General features: G+C 43.7%; 1 protein-coding gene across 4 annotated transcripts in view; it reads right to left on the reverse strand.

Moving 5' to 3' along the window:
- PCLO (piccolo presynaptic cytomatrix protein) overlaps nucleotides 1-25,636 on the reverse strand; it is a 132,467-nt gene that overhangs the window by 69,471 nt on the left and 37,360 nt on the right. For all 4 annotated transcript variants that reach the window (XR_009156077.1, XM_058190792.1, XM_058190791.1 and 1 more), the window contains exons 4-7: nucleotides 21,563-22,735; nucleotides 14,779-19,720; nucleotides 12,382-14,366; nucleotides 6,985-9,187 (exon numbers count right to left, since the gene is read on the reverse strand). Coding sequence is in view for 3 of the 4 variants with exons in the window: in XM_058190792.1 (XP_058046775.1) it covers nucleotides 6,985-9,187; nucleotides 12,382-14,366; nucleotides 14,779-19,720; nucleotides 21,563-22,735 (10,303 nt within the window). In the remaining variant the exon portion in view is untranslated. The remainder of the gene's footprint in view (nucleotides 1-6,984; nucleotides 9,188-12,381; nucleotides 14,367-14,778; nucleotides 19,721-21,562; nucleotides 22,736-25,636) is intronic.

Consider the following 25,636-nt stretch of genomic DNA (forward strand, 5'->3'; position numbering starts at 1 on the left):
GGGGCTCCAGCTGTTTTTATGCAACTAATTAATGAAACCCTGCACCCCCATCTCTACAATGGGGTTCTTGTCTACTTAGATGATATTCTTATCTACACAGACAATATGGAACAACACATCAAATTGGTCAGACAAGTTCTTAAAAAGCTCCTAGCCGCCAAGCTATATGTCAAACTTTCCAAATGCGAATTCCATAAGGAATCCCTAGACTACCTAGGTTACTGGATATCAAACAAAGGTATCGAAATGGACCCAGGTAAAGTAAAAGCAGTGTTGGACTGGCAACCGCCACGCACACGTAAGCAACTTCAAAGTTTCTTGGGATTCGCAAATTTTTACAGCAAATTCATTCCTTCTTTCACAGAAGTAGCTCTACCATTAACAGAATTACTAAAAACTGGGCCATTACCCGCCAAACCCAAACCTAACCAACCCCTACCTTGGACAATGGACTGCCAGCGTTCTTTTGAACACCTGAAACGCCTCTTCTCGATGGAACCAATTCTTCAACACCCGGATCCAAATAAACCTTTTGTGGTCCAAGCTGATGCAAGTGATGTAGCAGTAGCCGCTGTCTTATTACAACGGAATGCCGAGAACAACCTTATGCCCTGCGCGTACGTGTCTAAAAAACTGACGGACACTGAACGCAGATGGGCAATTTGGGAAAAGGAAGCCTTTGCGGTACGTTGGGCACTCCTCTCCTGGAGACACTTCCTTGAAGGGGCAAAAGAACCGTTCGAGGTGTGGACGGACCACAAAAACCTCGAATACTTAAAAAAACCCCGAAAGCTTTCTCCCAAACAAGTTCGATGGGCTCAGTTTTTCAACCGCTTCCATTTCACCCTCAAATACATCCCAGGCGACCAAAATCTACTGGCTGACGCCCTATCTAGGAAACCACAATTTGACAGCCAACGCGAAGAGGTGATACATGCGATGATCCCCGATAGCGAACCGGCCAGCCAAGCACTTACTCGACCGCGATCACGCCGCAGTACTAACATCCCACCAAATAAACTGCTAGCGGACTTAAAATCAGCACTCACTGACGATGCTTGGTTTAAAGCAAACTTGCCAGACCTCACCTTAAGGGATGGGATACCCTGGAAGGGCACCAAAATTTATGTACCCGTCGCTATGCGGTTGCCAATACTACAGAGAAGCCACGACTCTCGCCTAGGAGGTCACTTTGGATTTTTAAAAACTCTCCACTTGGCTAGAAGACAATTCTGGTGGCCGAAAATGAAATCAGATATCGAAGACTATGTCAGGAGCTGTGCTACCTGCGCCACCATGAAGTCCAGACCAGGTAAACCCCCTGGACTCCTACAACCCGTAGCCGAACCCACCAGACCCTGGGAAGAGATTGCCATGGATTTTATTGTTGAACTCCCACCTAGTGGGGGAAATACAGTGATATTGTTCTCTAAACAGGCCCACTTCACTGCATGCAGCGGATTGCCCTCGGCTAGAAAATTAGCAAAGCTCTTCCTCAAACACATCTACAGACTGCATGGAGTCCCTAAAAGGATAATATCCGACAGGGGTGTTCAATTCACAGCCAAGTTCTGGAGAGAGTTCCTACAGTCCATTGGGTCGTCTCAAGGACTTAGTTCTGGATTCCATCTGGAGACTAACGGAGCGGCTGAAAAATTAAATTCGATGGTGGAACAATACATACGATGTTATGTAAATTACCAACAAGAAAACTGGTCCGACTTGTTACCATTTGCAGAGGTTGCATATAATAATGCGGTACACAGCAGCACGGGGTTAACCCCTTTTCAAGTAACCAGCGGCATGGACTTCGTTCCAATGCCTGAACTCCCCGTGCAACCCCCCACTTCAGTTTCCCTAACGGACTGGATGAACTCGTTGAAGAAAGGTTGGGAAAACACAAAAAAGGCCTTAGCTGTGACAGCTCGGAATTACAAAGCCCAAGCTGACAAACACCGTTCCCTTCAACCCCCTTTTCGCATTGGAGATAAAGTCTTTTTGTCTACTAAGTATCTAAGATTAAGAATACCCAGCAGAAAATTCGGTCCAAAATTTTTGGGTCCTTTCCCCATTGTAAAAATTATTAATCCCATTACCGTCCAACTCAAACTCCCTCGCATGTTGGGGAAAATACACCCGGTATTCCATACCAGCTTATTAAAACCTGCTAGACATTCTGATCTGAGACCTCACCCTACCGCTCCCCCACCCTCCTTGATAATCCAAGGGGAAACCCACTATAAAATCAGGAAAATTCTTGACGCTAGACTCTACAGAGGTCAATTACAATACTTAGTCCACTGGAAGGGATACCCATTATCGGAATCTACTTGGGTCAAAAGTTGGAAAGTAAATGCGGACAATTTAATTAAACAATTTCACGACACTTTCCCTCACAAACCTAAGAAACCTCTTGGAGAGGGGAGGGGGGGTAGAAGGGAATTGTGGACCACTGACACTCTTCTTTATCGACTCTTTGTTTTCTTTCCTAGGATATAGCTTCTTTTCCAAGGGGGGACGCCTGTCAGGCCTGGAAACCATATTAGACTTTAGGGTTCCAGACGCGGCCACATTTTTCTCCTGAGGGGAGGAGGGGGGTTGAGGGGTATGGTAACATTCTTCAAGCGGTCAAGGTCGGATGGTGTTCACATCTGCAGAAAGAGTGGCAAGAAGATATTCGAATGAACTGGAAGAACGTGGGACCATGTGACCATCAAAGGGGCCAGGGGGGTGGGACTCTTGGGGTTTGTATAACTGGGAAAAGAATCCGGAACTTCAGTTTTGGAATTGCACTCATCGTGTGCCAGTCTCCTCATGCTAGTAAAGAACTCTGGAAAAGAAATGCCTCCGAGTTTCTTTTACGCAGAAGAGGTATTTCTGGAACCTTGACATTACCATCCGTACGCTGATGATACACAGCTGTACTTTTCCACCCCAGGCCACCCCAACGAAGCTGTCGAAGCGCTGTCCCGGTGTCTGGAAGCCGTGTGGGTCTGGATGGGGAGAAACAGGCTCAAGCTCAACCCCTCCAAGACGGAGTAGCTGTGGATGCTGGCATCCCGGTACAGTCAGCTGCAACCACGGCTGACTGTCAGGGGCGAGTCATTGGCCCCGATGGAGAGGGTGCGCAACTTAGGTGTTCTCCTGGATGGACGGTTGTCTTTTGAAGAACATTTGACGACCATCTCCAGGAGAGCTTTTTATCAGGTATGCCTGATCCGCCAGTTGTACCCCTTTCTTGACCGGGATTCCTTATGCACAGTCACTCATGCTCTTGTTACCTCTCGCCTGGACTACTGCAATGCTCTCTACATGGGGCTCCCCTTGAAGAGCACCCGGAGGCTCCAGTTGGTTCAGAATGCAGCTGCGCGGGTGATAGAGGGAGCCGCTCGTGGCTCCCATATAACACCTCTATTGCGCAAGCTGCACTGGCTGCCTGTGGTCTTCCGGGTGCACTTCAAGGTGCTGGTTATCACCTTTAAAGTGCTCCATAGCTTAGGACCGGGTTACTTACGGGACCACCCACTGCCACCGTTTGCCTCCCACCCCCCCCGTGCGCTCTCACAGGGAGGGACTCCTCAGGGTGCCGTCAGCCAAACAATGTTGGCTGGCGGCCCCCAGGGGCCCCTACCCTATGGAACAAACTTCCCCCGGGACTTCGACAACTTCCTGACCTTCGAACCTTCCGCCGCGAGCTGAAGATGTACCTATTTTTTCGTGCAGGACTGGCATAGAATTTTTTAGAATTTTATTATTGGGTTTTTAAATTTTAAATGGTTTTATGGTTTTAAATGTATTTTAAATTGGGGCCAATTTGAATAAGTTTTTTAATTATTGTTTTACTTGTATTGTATTCATTCATTGTTGTTTTTATCTGGCTGTGAACCGCCCTGAGTCCTTTGGGAGAAGGGCGGTATAAAAATTTAATAATTAATAATAATAATAATAATAATAATAATAATAATAATAATAATAATAATAATAATAATAATAATAATAATAATAATAATTATTATTATTAGGGTGACCCGCTCCCTCCTTCATCAGGAGGCATGGGAGGACCCCCTACAAGGGTGTGCTGAGGATTTTGGACAATATCTGCATGATAAAATCGCTCAGATCCGGGACGGTCTGGACTCAAATTGGGTAGATTCGGACGGGATGACGGAGGTAGGTCTTGGGGATATTATCTGGGAGGAGTTCGATACTGTGGTTCCTGAGGACATGGACAGGATACTGGGGAGGCTGAATGCGACCACATGTTTATTGGACCCGTGTCCCTCCTGGTTGGTACTGGCCACACAGGAGGTTACACGAGGCTGGCTTCAAGGAATTGTCAACACTTCCTTGATTGAGGGTGTCATCCTTACCACCTTGAAAGAGGCGGTGGTGAGGCCCCTCCTCAAGAAGCCCTCCCTGGACCCAGCTGTTTTAGCGAACTATCGTCCTGTCTCCAACCTTCGATTTGTGGTGAAGGTTGTTGAGAGTGTGGTGGCACGACAGCTCCCCCAGTACTTGGATGAAACTGTCTATCTAGACCCATTCCAGTCCGGCTTCAGGCCTGGGTACAGCATGGAGACGGCTTTGGTCGCGTTGGTAGATGACTCTGGAGGGCTCGGGACAGGGGTTGTTCCTCTGCCTTGGTCCTATTAGATCTTTCAGCGGCTTTTGATACCATCGACCATGGTATCTTGCTGCGACGGCTGGAGGGTTTAGGAGTGGGGGGCACCGTTCTTCGGTGGTTCTCCTCCTATATCTCTGACCGGTTGCAGACGGTGTTGGCAGGGGGGCAGAGATCGGCCGCAAGGCACCTCATGTGTGGGGTGCCACAGGGGTCGGTTCTCTCGCCTCTTCTGCTCAACATCTATATGAAGCCGCTGGGTGAGATCATTCGTGGTTTTGGGGTGCAGTGTCATCTGTATGCTGATGATACTCAGCTGTACATTTCCACCCCAAACCACCCCAACGAAGTCGTTGAAGTGATGTCCTGGTGTCTTGAGGCCGTGCGGGTTTGGATGGGGAAGAACAGGCTTCAACTGAACCCTGCCAAGTCTGAGTGGCTGTGGATGCCGGCATCCTGGTACAGCCAGCTGATTCCATTGCTGACTGTTGGGGGCGAGTCATTGGCCCTTATGGAGAGGGTACGCAACTTAGGCGTCCTCCTGGATAGACGGTTGTCCTTTGAAGAACATATGACGACTGTTGCCAGGGGAGCTTTTTATCAGGTACGCCTGATACGCCAGTTGCGCCCCTTCCTAGACCGGGATTCCCTATGCATGGTCACTCATGCCCTCGTCACTTCCCGCCTGGACTACTGCAATGCTCTCTACATGGGACTTCCCTTGAAGAGCACCCGGAGGCTCCAGTTGGTTCAGAATGCAGCTGCGCGGGTTATAGAGGGAGTAACTCGAGGCTCCCATATAACACCTCTCCTGCGTAAGCTGCACTGGCTTCCTGTGGTCTTCCGGGTACAATTCAAGGTGTTGGTGACCACCTTTAAAGTGCTCCATGGCATAGGACCGGGTTATTTACGGGACCGCCTTCTGCCACCGATAGCCTCCCATGGACCTGTGCGCTTCCATAGGGAGGGCCTCCTCAGGGTGCCGTCAATCAAACAATGTCGACTGGTGGCCCCAAGGGGGAGGGCCTTCTCTGTGGGAGCACCTGCCCTCTGGAATGAGTTGCCTCCAGGGATACGACAACTCCCTGACCTTCGGACCTTTCGTCGCGAGTTGAAAATGTTTTTGTTTTACCGCGCAGGGCTGGCCTAAAGTAGTAGTAATTTTAATAGGGGTTTTATAGTTTTATTATTGTTTTTAAGTACTATTGTTTTTAGTTTTATTTCGGCCTATTGAATTAGATTTTTAACAGGTTTTTAATTTTGTGCTATGCGTATAATTGTGTTTTTATCTGGCTGTAAACTGCCCTGAGTCCTTCGGGAGAAGGGCGGTATAGAAATTAAATTAATAAATAAAATAATAAATAAATAGTGTCTGTGTTCATTATGTTAAATTTCTAGCCTTCCAAAATAGAAAAGATTTTATTGGGTCAACAGAGAAAAACTGAAGATGACCAATCTACCTGCTGCCTAAGAAATTACAGATCAAGTTATGTATCTGTATGTAAGTGATATCTTCAATTCTTGACCATCGATAAACCCCAATCAACTCACTCATTCGTAGTGAGGGGATTCCCATTCATTTATTGTTTCATCTTAAGTGAGAACTCCACTTTTCCACACCTTAAAACCGCTGCCGTAGTTTCTCATTCCAAGTCTTTGCTAAACAGCTTTCTCATAACAGTCAGGCCCACATCCCCTTCCCCTCAGCTACAGATCCAGCATCGCGACCTCCAAAAGGGGCCTGCAGAGCAAGAGGGGATGAGAGCTGATCCGCCATCCTCTGCTATGGAAGAGGGAACCCACGGCTTAGAGGGAGCAGGTGTTTTTGTCCCTCCTGGGATCCAGCTCTACCTGCAACCATTGGCCACCCATCTCTTGGCCCTTGGTAATCCAGGGACAGGCGACAATAACAGGTTACGGCAGTGCAAGCAGGCAATGGGACCGGGAGCAAGCGATGCTTGAAGCTCAGAGGTAAGGGAGTTAATTGTGCAATTGCGTTTAATCAATCTTCTGTTGATTAAGTTGTTACAATCAATAATGTGCTTTCTCATCCTTAACAGTAGTGCCCTGAAGAACTCTCCTGCTAAACCAGTCCCAGGGGAAAAAACTTTCTGAAATTACCAGCAAAGAGCAAAGAAAAATGCACATGCAAACAAAAGTGACAAAATGCAAGACTGCCAATGTACAGCGAGGTCAGCAACCTGGAAAGAACATGCCTACACACTCCAGACATATTTAAATGTACAAAAATGTAGAGAGGTGGTTTTTTTAAAAGTCACCCTAGTTCCCAACAGATGTTGAAATCAGGCACATGCATAAAATTAGGCTTTGTGCTGTGAAATGGAGAAGGCAGACTGGTTTACCTTCACTATCTGACATGGCATGCTGGAAGTCGTCCATGAAGAAGGCAATATCTCGATCGTAGCCCCGAGCACGTGACTCCTCCCTCATGTGCTGCTGGACTTCAGGCAAGGAATGGCTTGAGCCAAATTGATCCCTGGTGTCTGCAGATATGGGGGGCAGCGGCCCAGCAGCCGCTCTGGCCATCCCCATTGGCTGCCCCACTGGACTTAATGGACTCTCTTCTTCTGAGTTCTGTGCGACTATTGGAATCCGCCCTCTACTTTGACTTATGGGTAGACTGGTAGGCTTAGTTCTTCCAGAAGGAGCTGCGTGGCTGAAGGAAACATCAAGGGGTTCGGCTTCCTGGGCTTTCAACCTTAAAGAAGAGCTGGAAGAATCTCGTTTTAGTGACAGGTCAAGCCCATAGACAGAGGACGGCCTTGAGGATGGTCTAGATCTGGTGGCGCTGGCATAAGATTTGTCCACCTCATCCTGCAAAGCTGACCTCATGGTGACGCTCAGCGCTGCCCCAAGGCTCGTTCCCAGGGAATGAGACAAAGTGGGAGTGATGTACTTCTGCTGGTCTGTAATGTTTTTCCGAAGGCCAAATGTTATATCATCTTGGAGAAGTTTTGCTTTGGAGGGGATGCTCCCAACTGAAGAGGCGTTGGAAGTCAAATAAGTCGAATAATCAAGCTCAAGGTCTCTGCTTTCCTGAATGGGTGAAAATTTAGATAATTTGGGATCCATCAAAGCCTTTTTATGTTTGGACTGCTTCTGATAAAGAAGGGCAGCTGGAAGCTGCTTGGCAGCTTGCTTTTCTAGAGTGAGCCTGCTTATGCTGTATTTCTCAGATTTGGGGAAATGTCTGTAGTTTGTATCTGCATGATAATAGTGAGAGAGGCCAGCTAAGTGATCCATGCTTTCTGCGCCCCTTCGGAACTCCTGCTTGATCTGATGTTTCAGAAGTTTCAGTTCATAGGGATCCTCCATTGAGTCTTCATCGGTCTTCATGTAGCTGTGCAGCCTGGAAGACGTTTGCAGGGATGAGAGGAAATCTGGTACCTCTTGCACTCTCCGGGCCTCGGTGGTCCGAAGGAGCCTATCGGCTTTGCCAAGATCCTTTTCGTGCAGCCCATAGGCAGAACTCAGGGTTGGCGCTTCTTTGGTGAGATCCCCCATATCATCCAGCAGCACGTAACCACGTGTGCTGTGGTGTTCAAGGTCTGCATAGAAGGAGTCACCAGAGGTGCTGGAGATGGGGCTGCTGGCCATGCTGCTCCTCTCATCCAGTCCCAGCCTCAGATCCAAAGTGCTATACTTGCTGCCCAGATGAGCCACTGAGTAGGCACTATCAGAGGATACAGGCGCTATCATGAGAGATGGGTTGCGAATTACATCATAGTTTGTTGTTATCTTGGGTTCCATGTATAATGAAGCTTGCCTTGCCTTTTGCGGGATCATCATCAATGGAGAGGAGAGCTGATAGGAAGGTTGTAAAGTTGGTGGGGGTTGAGCCTGAGGAGGGAAGGACACGGGCACCACAGTTTGGGTCTGGTAAGGCGAAACCTGCTGTTGATATAAAGGCTGCTGCTGCTGATAATGGGATTGCTGCGTGTAGGGAGTAGGTGCCTGAGTAGGAAGGGCAGGGGAAGAGTATTGGTACTGCGTGTAAGGACTTGTAGGAGTTGCAAACTGAATTTCTGATTGTGTCTGGGGGGGTATAAATTGGTCAAATTCTGTTTGGGGTGCAGTCCTCGGTCTTTCCAGGCCATGCTGGGATTCTACCCTGGCCGGCCGGGCACTGCTGACTTCACTGTCGGACATATAATCACGTTCCTCTGCTACTCCTTGCAAGTAGGCTCTTTCTCTCTTCTCTCTTTCCTTGAGCAGGGCTTCCTTGCGTCGGTTTATGCCCATTTCCAGATACCGGAGTTTTGCATCTATTTCTTTTTCTTCCTCGTCAAGCTCTGCTTGTTTTTTGCGAAGCTTAGCAGACTCTCTTTCTACCAAGTCTAGTTCTCTGTCTATATCCTGGAGGATTTTAGCTCTGGCCATTGTGTTGCTTCTGCATATCCTCCGGCGTGAAACTGATCCCACAGTGGAGAAGGCCGGTTGTGTTCCTACCGAAAGGTCCTCGGGAGGTGGGTTGGGTAGTGTTCTCTTGACCTTCTTCTGCAGTCCTGATGGTGCTGCTGCGGCCCCGGAAGTCTCTTTGGCTTGCTGCATACACAGAAACAGAGAAGATAAATTGTTTTGGAAATGGATAGCACAACGTGTCATCCGTCAAGTATTTCAAAATACATAATACAATTTACTGAGTTCTTATGGAGCTCAGTATTAAAGAATAAAGTGTTTATCATTGTTCTAGACAGTTTGAAAAGTGAGTCAATAAAATTCATAAAGAAGGGATCTATCAGTTTCTTTTAGCCATTAAGCAGAATTGACCTGCCATGCCAGAGGCAATGTCTTCGTATCGGGAACTGGAGAGCTGGCACTATGGAAAGACTCTTTATTGGATTTATTGAACAATTTGCCTTGCCACTGCTGGGAACAAGAAACTGGATTAGGAAATGTCTGATACTGCAGTGGGACAGCAGAATCAATTCATGACCTGATCATCCATAATATTTTAGGCCTACAGCAATCCTTGTCTTCTATCAGAATGTAAGATCGTTGCGCAAATTTGAAGAGCTAGGGTGATTTTGCCTACTTTATTCAACTGCCAAAACATTATTGATGCCTACAAAAATTTGAACATATATACTAGAAATGGAACAAGAGAGAGAAGATTAGCATTAAGCAATATCAGTGAAGAAACACTTCCCATGAGTGACAGGAATATGCTTTACCTACCTTCAATTTATACATTTTAATGGGAATAGTCCGTTCTGGTTTGTATTTTACATACAATTTCCTTTGAAGATAAGTAATGTTAAACAGAACACACAAAAAAGGAGAAAAACACTAAGCCAAAATAATAGTTTAAAACAATTAAATGCCTGACATCAGAAAATGAAAATTGAGCTGTAAGTAGTTTACCCCAATACCATTTGCTAGATCAGACTATACTTTATCGCTGCAAATCACCCTTGTTTCTAATAGTGTTCATTCAGCAGATTTCATACCTTTTGTTTTTGGCTTTTAATGTTCCTCATATGTATATTTTTGTGCCTACTGTATTCTATTTTTAGTATTTATGATTTTTAAAAATGCACACACAAAATTTTGGGATTAAAAAACCCTTCTGGAGGTAGACTGAGGATTATATTACAAAATTCTGAGAAGCACAGGGGGGGAAATGAATATGTTTAAAACTACATGTTAGTTTGGGACAATTGAATCAAATTGGTTTGTTTGAAATACAGAATGAATTTGGCCCATCTTAGCTAAATAAAACTAATTTTCAAATACAAATCAGATGAATTCTGACCTCATATCTTCTCACTGGGGCATACCATTATACAAGAATATAAACTTTCATTGGAAAGTAATGGTTGTTTCCTAGATGTAAATCTTTCTCAATTGTGGCAAGTCCCATATTCAACTTTTAACATTTGGTTAGGATAAATCACTGGAGATACATAAGAAATGTATCATCTGTGCCAAAATTTCATCAATAATTTCCCCGAAAATACCATCCAGTCACTCTGGATTTCTAAATAGACAGAAAAATCAAGCAATATTTATTGCTTTTGCCCTAGCTTGTTACACATGCTGCCAAAATTAAAATTATTTAAATAGATAGATAGATAGATAGATAGATAGATAGATAGATAGATAGATAGATAGATAGATAGACAGATAGACAGATAGCTAGATGGATGGATGATAGATAGATAGATTAAAAAAATAGAGGAGTATAGGCTTCAGCAGGCACCCACTCTGTAACTTCCCTGAGACCGGATATAGAAATTGATGATCTCTTAAGGAGCGGGTGTGCATTCTCCTCTTTCAAGGCTCTGAGACCCCACTCAAAAAAACAGAAATCACTGCATGGATCCCATGACAGATCACCTCCCACGTGGCCTTGATTAACCTGCTTCTAACATATGGATGGCTGAGCTTACAATCTGGAGCACCCTATCCCCTTCCATGGGAGGCACGGTTGGAAGCTCCCTCCAGAAATCCATACTGGACTCCAGGCACCTCCATTGGACCTGTTCACAGAGATCTGAGTGACAATTGCCTGCCAGATACCAAGGATATTCTTCACACAATGATTTCCAAAATATTCCGCTTCTGATTATGGTGATTTTTAGCTCATAGGATGAACTCAGCTGGACCTGACTTAACATTCTTGGAGAAGTAGAACACACAAAACCAACAAGACTGATACCAAGCAAATCATTGGCAACTCATCTTTTCTGCAGATATGGTAGACATGCTCCATATATTCCATGTGTTTAAGGATTAATTACTTAATTACAACCCCTTTACTGTACACAGAAGAAAAAACTTAGAAAGAAAAAGGCTAATATATATACAAATGTGCCCTTGTGATGTGCATATAAGTTTTTAAAAATAGACCAAATGTACAAAGAAAAATGTTGGTAAGTTAATTATGTAAAGAAATGACTACAGTATATCTCCTTTCAACTTTAAATAAAGTAAATATTGGAATTAGATGCTCTTATTCAAGGCCATCTCTTTCTCCAGTGAAACGTCAATAGCATATTTCTTGCAGTATTAATTCTATTTTTAAAGTAAATGTATCCTAGTTTCTAACATGACAGGCCTTCATTTCCAAAACTGTTCATTAAACATTTCATCTGCTCCAGCCAGTTAACAAAGCAATGCTCATTACTACAATGTATAGCACAACAATTCGGTGTCAACATCAGGGGTGAAATGTTCCTGGTTTGGACCGGATTGCCCGATCTGCTAGTGATGGCAGCGGGTGGTCCGAAGAACCGGTAGCAAAAATCCCTGCCCACCCCAGCTGATCTGTGCGATCATCAGAGGTTTTTTTTTCCTTTTAAAAGCATTTTTTCTTGGGCCGAAAAAATGCTTTTAAAAGTAAAAAAAAAAAAGCCTCTGATGAACGCATGACTCGGCTGGGATCATGAGAACCTTTTAAAAGCATTTTTTCTACAACCTCTTCAGCCAAAGAGCTTGAAGAAAAAATGCTTTTAAAAGGTTCTGGCGATCAGGCAACTCAGCTGGGATCGTCAGAATCCTTTAAAAGCTTTTTTTCCTCTAGCGATCCCAGCTGAGTTGCCTGATCATCACAGGCTTTTCTAAAACCTCTTCGGCTGAAGAGGTTGTAGTGTTAAAAAATGCTTTTAAAAGTTAAAAAAAAAGTTGGCCATGCCCACCCAGTCAAATTACCCTCCCCACCAAGCCACGCCCACAGAATTAGTAGTAACAAATTTTACATTTCACCCCTGGTCAACAGGTGAAGAAAGCGTTCTTACCAGGAAGCCATCCGCATACTGGAAATGAGCTCTGGAGAGGAGATCTTCAGCTGTGGGGCTCAGAGGCTTCGGGTCTGACAAAGTGTGCTGGATCCCCTTGGCAGACTCTGGGCTCAGCTGAGCAGCCGTAGGCACGTCAGCATGAAGCATTTTCTGAGAACTAGTATCTTCAGCCATCAGCTTCTCATAGGGCACAAAGGCCGACTCCATGACTGCAGCTGGAGAAACAGGTGAAATGGGAGAGTAGAGGACTTTGGGAGATTTAGGAGCTGAAGGAGCTACCTGAAGGGCGTTTTCAGGATGAAGGTGGGATGAATAGCCTATTTCTAATGGTGTTGGGCGCTTTTTATCTTTCTGAGGGGAAGTGGCTTTATGATACGGGGGACTCTGGGCGTCTGAATCTGTTTCTGTCTGACATCCCAAACTTCCTCCTTTGTACGTCTTTTCTGGAGCTGAAATGTGTTTGACTATTTCTATCTTTGCATCTAACTGGGCCCTGACTGATGGAGTCCTTATTGTTCCGACAGGTTCAGTTTGTACAGATATCTCTGCCACGGTCTGTACCGCAATGCTGGAGACCTTGGAAAAGGGTTTAGCCTTATCCACTTCCACGCTCCCTTCGTATTTCCCTACACGGGTCTTTCTTCTTGATCTATTGGTGGGATCCCATTCCTCTTGGTCCTCATCATCCGTCTGAACACTTGTATCAACGCTCTTTTTGGTTCTGCGTCTCCTATCTGCATAGCCTAAGTCTGCACTATCCTCATCATCCGTTTGGACGCCGCTCTCCACTATCTTTTTAAAACCCCTGGGTTCACCTTCAGTGCCTTCATTGTGTTCTCCATAAAGGCTGTGCAGCTTTGGTGTGGAACTCTTCTTTTTTAGTTGCTTTTCTTCTCTTACATCCACATCTTTAAGAGATAGCTCAGAAACAGAACTTAAGGTCCCTGGTTTGGGAACGTACTGAGTCATGCCCTCCGATTGGACAGCGTACCAGCCTTGGCTGTCTGGAATTTCTATTCCCAGGAGAGCAGAGGTAGTGGTGATCACCTCCTCACCAGGCCAGAACTGGTTGCTTGAAACGTATTGGCCGTCAAGGAGGACTTGATCTGTGGTCGTTTTTGGGGACACCACTTCAGAAGGATCGTAATTATATTGATACATCTGGTGGATTTTTTGCTCTTCTAAGTGCTGGTGAAGCTGCTGTTGAAGTTGTTGGATTTGTTCGATATGTAGCTGCTGCTGAGCCAGTGTTTCTTGTCTCATCATGAACTGAGCCTGCCTCTCTTCTTCCTGTTGATAGAGAAGGTGGTGCTTCATGGAATGCAGTTCCTCGAGTTTCTTTTGAACCATGAATTGTTCTTGTTCTCTAAACCTCTGTATTTCTTGACGTTCCCATTCTAACTCTTCTGCAAAACGCTGCTGCTTCAGTTTTTCAAGCTCCAGAAGCTCACGTTCTATGTCCAGATGCTGTTGCTTGTCTTCTTCGGAGTCAATGAGAACCGTTCCTTCATCTTCAATTCCATCTAGGAAGGCTTCAGAAGCTGTACTGAAGACAGGCAGTGTTGGCTCAGCGGCAATAGTTTCCAGAGGGAGAGGTTGTATCCCTGGGTCAATGCCAGCAATGGAAGTGTCTTTTTCAGAACCTATGGTTGTCAAAAATTGCAATGCTCTTGGGACCGCCTGGCTCTGTGGCAAGTTTGGCAAGGAAGGCACTGAATCAATGGCATGAAGAGAAGGCAGGTCTCGGACTGAAGTGCTGAAAATCGAGCCAGGCTGTGTGGTGATAGCGAATGTAGATGGGATCGGAGCTGCCACTGAGGAGTAAACCACCCCGTTAGAGGATCTCAACACACTTCCATAGGGGGCTCCTAAGGAGGAGACCATTCTTGCTTGGGAATACTGAGGTGCACTAATGCCAGAAATCACATGCCGGCTCTCTGGATATGGATCAGAAATCTTGCTTGAATAATCCATAATTTCACCTGAAATTATAGGGGAAAGTTATAGTCCAGTCCCCCAAAACACCATCTTTAATTTTGGTGTGGATTCTGAAAGGCAGCCTACAGAGATGAGTGATAAATATGAGCAATAAAGCGGGAAGGAGCTGCATGCAAATCTTCAACATTTTATTGGGCAGGAGAGGAAGAAAAAAAGAACATTTTCTGAGCATGCGGGCACATGCGGGTACCTCTTTCCATAAAACAATTGATGAAAATTGGAAAAAAAAAAATACATGGGTAAATTCCAACGAAATTTGCCACACTGTTGAACACAAAGCCTAATGAAAAGGGGAAAGGCAAAAAAAAAAAAAAAAAGGCAAAAATCATCCTGAAATGAGGTGAGCAACGTTGTTACTAAGTTTCCAAGAAAAGTCCGATGTCTTGTCATACTGACCTGTAGTAACTCTGCCAGAAGTCAAGTCTACTGCTAGATCGGCTGCCCCAACCTGGTACTCAAAGGCGTTCTTGCTTTTATATGGATAGAGCCCAGCCTCGGACAAATTGGTGTCTGACATGGAGGGCTTCATGCCCCCAGTTCCCCTGTAAGCGTAGGATCCGGAGCGGTCATACTGGTAGTGGTCATCCCTGTAGCCAAAACGATCTTCCGGAAGAGTAGTTGCTGGGGCTTGAGCGGTGCAGCTTCTCCCAAATGGCAATTTGTAAATCACATCACAACAAACAGCCCTTTTCCCTGCAGTCAAATCTACAGGTTTTTCATCATCTTCTATTACAGTTGTAAAAAATCCTGAAGTCGTTTCATCAACGGTCACCATCGTTCTGTAGGATTTTGTAGTGCTTAGGTCAACTACACCACTGTCCACATCTTTGTGAGCAGGAGAAGCAGTGATGCAATCGTTGGTTACCCCAAGTGGAGGTGCGGTTGCAGGCTTTGTAGCGGCCCAGGTGAGTGCTGATGCTGGCGTACCCAGGGAGAGATTGATAGGAGCGTCTTCTCTGCCTGAAAAGAGCATTCCAGGACCGAGCTCAAAAGGCCTTGATGTTGTTAACTGAAGTGGAGTTGTCATTCCATGCCCAAGGTCTATGAGGCTTTCTATACTTGCACTGTAACTTAGAGTAGATGCACAGGTCACCACTGAAACAGCATCGGCCACTGGAGCTAAAGAGAGGCTGACCATGGACACAGTACTAAGATTTATGATCCCTGGCTGAACTGTGCTTACCCACTGCCCAGAAGTGTCACCTGCCATTGTCCGTCTTCTCGCATCTGCGGGAGTGGCAGATAGGTCCATACAGCTATCTGTTCTATCAATACTAGTCTTAGTCAAGGTACGGAGATCCATAACGTCACCAAAGACACGGGATCTTCCATTTTCTCTGTATTTAGTTCTCTCTACCGCAGGTACTGTGTCTGGGGGCATAGTTATGGAAACGCTATCTAACCTGGCATTTTTTACCAAAGACATGGTAGTCCTGGCAATCCCTGTTGTTATTAGTTCTGTGGTGGACTTAGGCACCATGCCAAAAATTGGCTGTCCACTAGTAGTGGTAGGGATAGAAGCAACAGCATTCAAAGCATCCGGGATACTCTTGCTTTGATCTGTTGTACTTTGCTTTTGCAGTGAACTTACAGATGGCATGAATAATGTCTGTACAGCCTCTGGAGCTTGTTCCTTAATGAGTGAAGCCGCAGGCCAACTGCCAATGGCTTGGCTGGTAATGGATTCAGTCGGAGTCCCGGGCTGAGAGGGCAACGTGATAACAACATAGGTTTCCTGAGAGGGTTTGGATAACCTCGGGGAGGATTTATTAGAATGTGGAGATGATGGGGAGGTAGGAGAGGTCAATTTGTATTCAGCAGGGGAAACCAAGTTCAGAGTCATGGAGCTGGTATAAGGCAGACCTGCTGGCTTGGACTGTGTTTCTGTTGGTTTATGAATAGCCACAGGTAACTGAGGAATGGCTGGTTTAGGAGCAATAGGAGGCTTTATTATTTCAGAAGGTCTGTGCGCAAATACAAGCCCTGCTGGAATTAAAGCTGGCTTAGGGGGGACGGGAGGTGGGATCGGTGTGCATATTTTTGTGACAGGAGACACACTCGTTTTTATAACAGAGGTCTCTCCTACTTTGGCAGTACTAATGGATGATATCATGGTGGGAGCTGTTGTCACTGCAGTTTTAACTGGCAGCTTCTTTTTAGGATAAATGGCTGGCTTTGGTAAAATAGGTGGGGGAGGTGGAGGAGGAGGAGGTGGAGGAGGAGGAGGAGCGTACGGTGGGGAGGGATGAACAAGAGATCTTTCCAAAAATGAGTACGTTTGGGAACTAGCAATGGAAGCTGGAGAAGATTCAGGTACAGGGATAACAGAAGAAACAGTACAGAATGGAACTATGCAGATAAATTCTTGGTCAGATACAGCATCTATTCCTGACACATTAATGGAAATCCTTGAATATTCATCTTCAGAAAGTCTCTTTAGTTCATTAAACTTTGCCATGTCTCTTCCAGCTTTGCCATCTTTTGCCAAGGCAGCAGGGACAACACTTGTGGGTTTTGTTTCCACAGAAGTGGATACAAAGGAGTCAGTTTGAGGAAAGATAACTGACCCCTGACTGGCATAAGTCAGATCTTTGGCTATGGGTGCCTTTTTGGGGGATACCGCAAGAGGTTCGTAGTCCTCAATTTCGGAAATTGTAGTAGCCTGTGCCATTGAAATGACCCCTTCTGAATCTGATAGTCCACTGAGAGCATCTACTGAATCTCTACAAATGGTAGCGATGCCATCTGATCCAGCTACAGGCGAAGGGGTGCCAGTAGTGTAAATAGAAGATGTAGATGATGTGAGAGAACATGTATCTGATGGGAGAACAGGGGTGGCACTTTCTAAGACCTCCGAGTCTGTCAACATGGACGTTTCCTGGGAAATAATTTCTTCCACCTCATGGGCATAATCAGTAAAATAGTTATCCTCTGTTTCTTCAACTGTAAAATGCTGGGTAATTCTAACGTCTGGAATGGGCAGCACTACAGGGCTCGCTGATGTTGTGTCTGAGACTGCTGAAGAAGTGCTCGAAACTAGGGAGTTACTATCTCCTGCTTCTCCAGACAGGCTCCTTTTTGTAACAGAAACTAATTCAGGGGACGACTGAGTGGGGCTGGAGCCTGGGGTCAGCTGTATTCCCTGCCGCTTCATCAGTTCTTCATAAACCACATCTGCATCTAGCAGCTGCTTTTCATCACTCGAAGATGGTGCCACACTGTCCAGGACAACGATTTCATGACTTTCTGGCATGATGTAAGAACTAGAGACAATGTCCTCTTGAGGCATAATTGAATGCAAAAGCTCTATCCTATAATAGTTGTCTTGTAAATCAATGGGTTTTTGCATAGATTCTTCATAGATGTGCTCCGGGGTTTTTTTTTGCTCTTCCTCTTGGCTAAATTCCTCACACTCTTCTTGTTTTGAAATGAGGTTGGACTCCCCACTGTACGCACCCTCTACTAACGATTCATAGATATAGTCTTCTATGAGCATGCCGCCATACAAAGGCTCCTTCTCAAACACCTCTTCCCTTTCATTTTCATCTGGGAGAGGTTTGGCTATCTGAGATGCCTGCAGCATTTCTTCATATACCTCCTCTGCGCTTTTCAAAATCTTCTGATTCTTCCCTTGCTTGGACATTCCAACAGGCTGCTCGTCCGTAGGAGAGTAGAGCGAGACAGCCGTTGGCAGCTTATAAACCTTCTGCACTTCTATTATTTTTTCTGGACTGATTTCAAAAGCTTCAGGGTCAGATTCAATACTTGGGGAATATTCAGAGCAGGAAGATCGATGCAGTTCCTCCATTTCTGCCGCCTGACGCAGTTCTTCGGTTGGTGAAGCGTCCTCGATCGGAGAAAGGTTACTGGGTGGTGTTTTTGGTCGCTCTCTCCTTCTCTGGGCTCTGAGCTCATCTTTGTCTTTCTTAGACTTCTTGCTAGAGCTCTTTCTTTGCTGCTGTTCTAGCTCACGCTGTTTCTCCTGCTCCTTCAGCAACTCTTCCTCCTCCCTGAGTTCCTCTTCCTCGGAAGAATCTTCAATCGTTGGGAGAAGAGGCCCGTGTGTCCGATGTCTGGCTTTACGCTGCTGCTTGGTTTCTCCCCCCATTTTTTTATGACTGGGGCTGCTGTCGCTGTCTTCATCGAAGGATGAAACAGAGGTAGGAGATGTACCTGGGGTGAAGCTGGATGCATGCAGACTAGAAGATCCTTCTCCCCGTGATCTGTCCTCTGGTGAATCTGTAAGGCTCTCCATTTCTAATTCTGGCTCTTCATCAAAGTATAAACATCTCTTTGGTGTTTCTGATGCTTCAGAAAATTTATTTGTAATTGTACTGTTAAGTTCTATTGTTTTGAAGCGGCGAAGACCCCCTCCTCCAGTGGCACTAATTTCTTCACTCTCTTGACTTTTCGTCTCTCTATATTTTGGTTCTGGACTTTCATCAAAAGCCTCATCATCGTCATCATCATGCCAGGAATGGCGCCTTCCAGAATCCTCTTCGTAGCCTGCACTACTTTTACGTGACACCCTCTTATGTTTTCCACCTATTCCTTTTTTAATCTTAACTTCTTCCTTCTTCTGAGTTTCATTTGCACTAATTTCTTTTAACTGTTTTCTGATGTATTCTTCATCTTCGGAACCGGAAGCATCTTCGTCAGCACTCATTTCCATGATTTGCTTCCGAATGAAATCCTCATCATCGCCTGAATCTGGACTGTCTTCTGCTTTGCCTTCATCGTCGCTGCTTGAGGAGCCAGCGCTAGTCTGCCTTCTTCTTCTTCGTGGCACAGGGGAGTTTTCGCTCTCACTGCTGTCTTCCACAGAATCATAGCGCGGCCTTCTGGTTGATGCACTCTCTGCCACCCCTGCTGTCTGCTTGGTCCTTTTCTGAGGGGGCAAAGTTTCTTTACTGCCTTGTTCAGGGTCTCCTTCATCTTGAATGCTCAGTTTTCTCACACCTTCTTCCTCAGAACCGAAAAGCTCTGAGGTGACAGGCAAGAGTGCTGTTTCACAAGAGACCTTTGTCTGCTCAGCGGAAAGGCCTTTGGTTCTTCCAGATTTCTCCTCCACTAGGCTTGTGACTTGAGCTTCCAGAATTGACAAGACCGTGCTTTCTAGCTTAGCCAGGTCAGAGGGGCTAGCCGGACTGCCCCCTTGCGAAAGAGACTCTTTTTCAAAAGACTCTTTCAACACATCCTTCTCTTCCATCTGAATAAGACTTGGAATTTCACCAAGTGAACTCGAAACGCCATCAGAGGAATACCCTGTATCACTCAAGCCTTGAGGGCTTTTGGGCTGCTGAGAACTTGATATGTCTGATTTGTCATCTTCTTTTTCCTAAAACATATATAAACATACAGTCAAATATTAATATTTATCTTTTCAAGATAAAAAAATAATAAATTCACCAACTAGTATAACTGTAATTGTGAAAACCTTGAGAAAGCATTGTGAGCTAGAACTTTTAATTTTGCATTTAAGCAATATAAAATATAACTTACATTTTCCCCAATTAAATAGAAAATAACTGATTCTCAATATCATTCAGGAATATTTTAAAGTGTGGCGCTATATTTAATGGGACCACCATCTTATTTAGATGTAACAGGTAGTATAAGAATACTTTGGTGCACATTCAGTTAATAGAAAAATTCAAGTTGCATAACATTACAAACATCTCTAATAAAAATGACATGTTTCAGTGAAGATAAACTGCATGTAGAAGAGTCAAGGTGAAAACTATTTTAATCTCTAAATTTACTATGGGTTTAGTTTAATTTAGTTTGAGTTATTTTTTAAAAAGTTGTTATGAAGATAAAATCTATTCTATGTAACAGATACGCAGAACAATCCAATTTAACATTTAATATGTCACTGACTTATTCCTGGCTGCCTGTTGGTTCCTGAGGCTGATGGTTGTCAGATTCTTCAAGCCTCTGAGTCATAACAAGTAAATATTCTCAATTTCAGAATAGCTGACTTTAATAAGGGAAAAGCAGTAAGGATTCCATGAATGAAAATCCTTCCCAGAAAAATATTAAGGAGCAAAGCCTCAAAATCAAGACAATCACAGCCCAAATACAGGGACACTACAGAGAAAATGAAGTAGGAGATGAAACACAGCACAGAGTTCTCTGATAAGCTGTGAAACAAAAAGGATAGGTATTACAAAGGGAAAGAAAAGCATATAATATATGCATAATATTAAAGAATAGTTCAAATCTGTAGGTAAAGCTCAGAATTTGCTGAGGCTTGCAATAAACACCAAAATTAACAACAGAAAAGGTTGGATGGAACAAGAGGAAGCTCAGTAAGCAATTGGTCTGTGAGTTGGAGACATTGGCTATAGGTAAAAAAACTACAGGGAAAAGCAGAACTATTTAATTATTATGTTTCATCTGTCTTCTTACAAAATAAAAATAGTGCCACTTGGCAGAAGTTATACTGTGAAAGGTACAATTGAAATTGAGGTCAACATATGTCAGCAATTGCTAGAAGAGTGCATAGTTGTTTTGAATTACCAATAGAAGAGAATATTTATAGCTTAGGGTTGAACTGTGCATCCTTAGTGCTCCATGAGCTTGGTTGTTTCCTTGCAGGCATTTCGTTACCCAACTAGGTAACTTCATCAGTGCTGGAGGAGTAGAGCTTGCTCTCTGATTACATACAGGAACTAACCATATCTAATTCTAATTAGTTTTTTCAAGACTAGCCAAGGTTCACTAAGTGCTGTAAATTACTCCCTTCAATCAAGCATAGCTCCTATGAATATCTCCAAGTAGTTTTCCTGGCATGACATAGAAACTTCCCCCTGGATTACGTCAAATACCTGACCTTCGGACCTTTCGCCGCGAATTGAAAACGTATTTGTTTATTCGCGCGGGGCTAGCTTAAACATTTTTAAACTGTTTTAGCTTTTAAATTTTAAATTCTATTTATATTTTAAATTGGGGTTTTTTAGATTTTAATTATTTTAATTTTTTCGGCCAATTGTGTAATAAGTGTCTTAATTTACTTTTTAATATTGTATATTGTGTATGTTTTTTAGCCTGGCTGTACACCGCCCTGAGTCCTTCGGGAGAAGGGCGGTCTAGAAATTCAATAAATAAACAAATAAATAAATAAATAAATAAATAGATTTTGTCAATACTTAACAAGAGAGTAATGTCAAGCACTTACTGTTTTTTCTCTCACTGACTCCACAGGATAAGATTTTGGTAATGACACGGGTAGATCTTTGGGTAGTTTATGAGCCTTTGAAATGGTTTCTGATATCATGGGATGTTCTTCCTGCTGTTTTGTTTCAACATGCATTTCATGCTTTTCTCCAAACGATTGCTTTCGTTCTGGTACGTGTCCAATTTTGGGGAGGTGATCCGAGGCTTTTGACGGTGGCCTTTGGCCGTTACTTGTCTCTGAAGACTTTGGTTCCACCCTGGGCAATTTCACTTGTTTTAGTTCCTTAAATTTCACAGAATCTTTTAAAAGCTGATCAGCAGACGCCGTTTTCATTATTTTTGCTGGAATTCGTTTTGAATCTTCTTTCTGAATTTGGTCAGAGGATAGTATTTTGGCCAATTTTGCCTGCTGAAATTTTGGTTCAACTTTCACAATTTCACCGTCTGAAGCTACTTTTGTCATTTTGTCTCGATAAATCTTTGGTTCTGGCTTTTGAACGTCTTGTGGGATTTTATCAGCTGATGGTATTTCTTCCAAGGTCACCTGATCCATCTGACTCTGATCAGCAGATGGTAATTTGACTTGAATGGATGGGTCTTCCTTCTGAGGTTCCTCCCTGGCCAGTTTTACTGGTTGATATTCTGAGTCTTCGGATAGAGGTATTTTCACATGTTCCATGTTTATCTTATCATATGAATGTTTATCAATTGTAGCCAGTTTTGACTCATTTTTAAGAATTTGATCAGCAGATGATGATTTTCCCAATTTTTCCTTTTCTACTTTTGAATCTTCTTTTGAAATTCCTTGAATGATTTTATCAACAGATGTTGTTTCTGCTAATTTTCCTGGTGAAAGCTTTGAAATATCAATTTTAAAAATTTCTTCTTGGATCCTACCAGTAAATGTCTTTGTTAAAAGTGTGTCCTTCTTTACCGTTGGATCCTCTTTCTGAATTTCTGAACCCATCTTCGGTTTTTCAGATTGCAGGGCAGGTTTTGCTGAAATCTGTTGTTGTTGGTGCAACTCAGCAGGTTTGGACTGACTTTGAAGGACAGGATTTGATGGTCTCACTGGGGATTTTGGAAACATAGGAGGAGTGATTTTTTCTATATCCCCAAGTTGTCCTGATAGCGCCCTTTGAGTTTGGCAGTTTAAGCATAACCATTCTTGGACCTGGAATTTAATGAATGGCATTACATTACTAAAAACATACCTCACTAAAATAGTAACATCAATATTTGTAACTCTAAACAGCATCCTGACTTTAAAAACAAGGCAACTTACTTGATACTGAAACCATACTCTTTTCGACTATGCATGTTACTTCTGTACTGACTGCTTTCAGACCTGCTCTTAGCAAGATGGACTATTGTGTTCCTCATTTTTTCTGCTAGAATGGTACCATTGCTTATGCAGTGTTGATGGTGGTCCTTGCATATTTCATATTCTACAATTAGATTAGAATACATCATAGAATTCAGGACAAGGATTGGGCCCAGGGTAGAGTCCCTTGGGAAAAAGCTTTGGCATGTAGGAGAGAACTACAATTAAGATTTCTTTTCCGATACAGAAACTTGCCAGCAGTGGTGAGATTCAGCCAGTTTTGTCTGGATCACATGAACCAGTAGCGGCGACTGTGAGAGGTTCCGCCCACCCACCCGGATGTAATGCAAGACTACTGTGCATGTGCAGAAGGCTGTGCACATGTGCAGAGGTGGTGCATATGAGCAAAGCAAATGCGTGTGCACACTCACATTTGCGAACCAATAGAAAAGTTAAGTGAATCCCACCTCTGCTTGCCAGGATAATGATGGTGCATTCTTCTAGAAGCTGCCTTAGAATAATCAAGAGCCATTTGCTCAAATGTCTCAAAATGTTTCCTTTTCTCCCCCCCCCAAAAAAAACCCCCAACCACAACAAATTATGGAAATTCACCTAGTTCTGTTTCTATGCCTTCAGGAGCAGCTCATGTTGTTTTAATATGTTCCAGGTTTTCCTGTCATGAATAATATTTCTGATTCAAGACTTTCCCTTAAGTTCCTGTTTTTTATTGTTATTCAGAAAGGAGTTGTTTGATTTCTCAATAATAGAAAGAAATTCTCCAAGATGGCCAAAGAGACAAACAGCTTCCCCCACACTCCCAAATTTTATGAATTTGCCCATGTGAAAATTTTTGCAATTGGACTACAGAAAAGTAATATGACTGAATTCAAGATGGACTTTAGTAAGCCTAACCGCACTACTATTTTTAGTAGCGTGTAAGAAGCACGTGCTATTTAATAAATATATAATTTAAGCAATTCAGTTATACATATACATGCATTATGTATAATCAGTTACATTTCATAAACAATAGAGTAATGTCTATATAATTACTAAAATTATATTAATTCAGAGAATAACCCAAAATGGCTAACAAGGGTGAATCACCTATGGGAAACAACCTGGAATTTCTTTCCCAAATAACCAAGTTCAAAGCCATAAGGATCTACTGTGTCATTTTATAAGCATATCAAATGTGAGATATGAGAAAAAACATACAAAAGATAAAAGAAGGGTACAAAAATCCCTGCAGGGTTGCAGTTCTTGGCACTTGCAACACAGTAGGTAGCATATCCTGGCCTTTGAGATGCCAGTGCCTGTGGCTACTATTTTGCGAGACTAGAACTATTACTAGAAAGCAGCGCCTCTTATATCGTCTGGTATCTTCAACCAAAGCATGCTTGATGACACTCAATTGTTATTGGTTTAAAAGAGAATCCAGTTGAACTCAGCTACTGATGAACCACATAAGCAATTTGAACATGTTGCTATGAAAGTGATTGGCCATTGCTTTCTTCCAAGGATTTTTTCCCCACTTCAAATCCAGAGTTAAAATGTGGTGTGAATTGCTTGAGGTATTTGTATAGCGTATAAATGATCTAGTGGTAAAGGCATCAGGCTAGAATCCAGGAGACTGAATTCTCATTCCGCCTTAGGCACCAAGCCAGATGGGTGACTTTGGGCCAGTCACTCACTCTCAGCCCTAGGAAGGAGACAAGGGCAAACCAGTTCCAAAATCTGGCCAAAAAAAAAAGGGCAGTTTTTTGGTACCTTTGAATCAGCTAGGATTACGGGGCAACTGTACCCCCCCCCGCAAAAAGGGGGAGTAATCTTTAATAAATTTCTTTTCTACTGCAGCCAATTTCTCCCTATCCCACCCTCCTACGTTTTTTTAAAGCAAGAAACCCAACACACTAGGACATTAGATAACAATACCGGGTTCCTCTGTAATTGGTGGTAGGTTGCTGTATTCTACCCTGAGTGGGTAACAATAAAGGATTCCCAGCACAGCACCATATCTTTGTTTTACCATTCTGCTTTTTTGCAACAGTTATGTAAGAGCAATGGACTTTATCAGCATGCATTGGCAGGATAATCTTTAAACCTGGGAAAACTTGAAGAATGGGGAAGTGGCAGGACAGCTCCTTCAGAAGGAAAGTTCCTTCCTTTCCTTCTCTGCTATAAACATCAGTCACCTCTTTATAAGGATCAAACTGATAAAGGTTGTCCCTGTTTTCCAGCAGGAGGAAGGCAGCAGATCTTTCTGAGATAGTCGCAGGGACTTTTTCATGATCAAAATCCAGAAAAACTGAGGTCAGGCTTTGTGAACCACAACAAAAAAGATGCTGAGGGTTTTAATTGTAAGGCAAGAGATCTTGCAATTTTTAAAGAGCAATATTTGATATGTAATGTATAAACCAGTAGTGGGTTTCAAATCCCAGAGCTACCGGTTCACTATCGGTAGTGCGTGGGTGTGGTTTCTGCAAAGCATTTTTGATGACATCTGGGCAGGTGGGCAGAGCCTCCTGCCACTGCCACTACTGAGTCGCTCAAAATGGGGCGAACCGGGAGCAACCCACCACTGGTATAAACATTTCCATGGCACAAATTTAACAAAATCTTTACTTTAGAATGCAAGTACATAATACCAAGCAGACTGGATTTAAAAAGAAATGGAACATAACTGCTATTTATATTGCCTCAACAATCTCTGGAATCTCTGATCCAAGCTTAGGAACTGAGGTTGTTAGC

The sequence above is a fragment of the Ahaetulla prasina genome, chromosome 7 (assembly GCF_028640845.1).
Source record: "Ahaetulla prasina isolate Xishuangbanna chromosome 7, ASM2864084v1, whole genome shotgun sequence".
Taxonomy (NCBI): domain Eukaryota; kingdom Metazoa; phylum Chordata; class Lepidosauria; order Squamata; family Colubridae; genus Ahaetulla; species Ahaetulla prasina.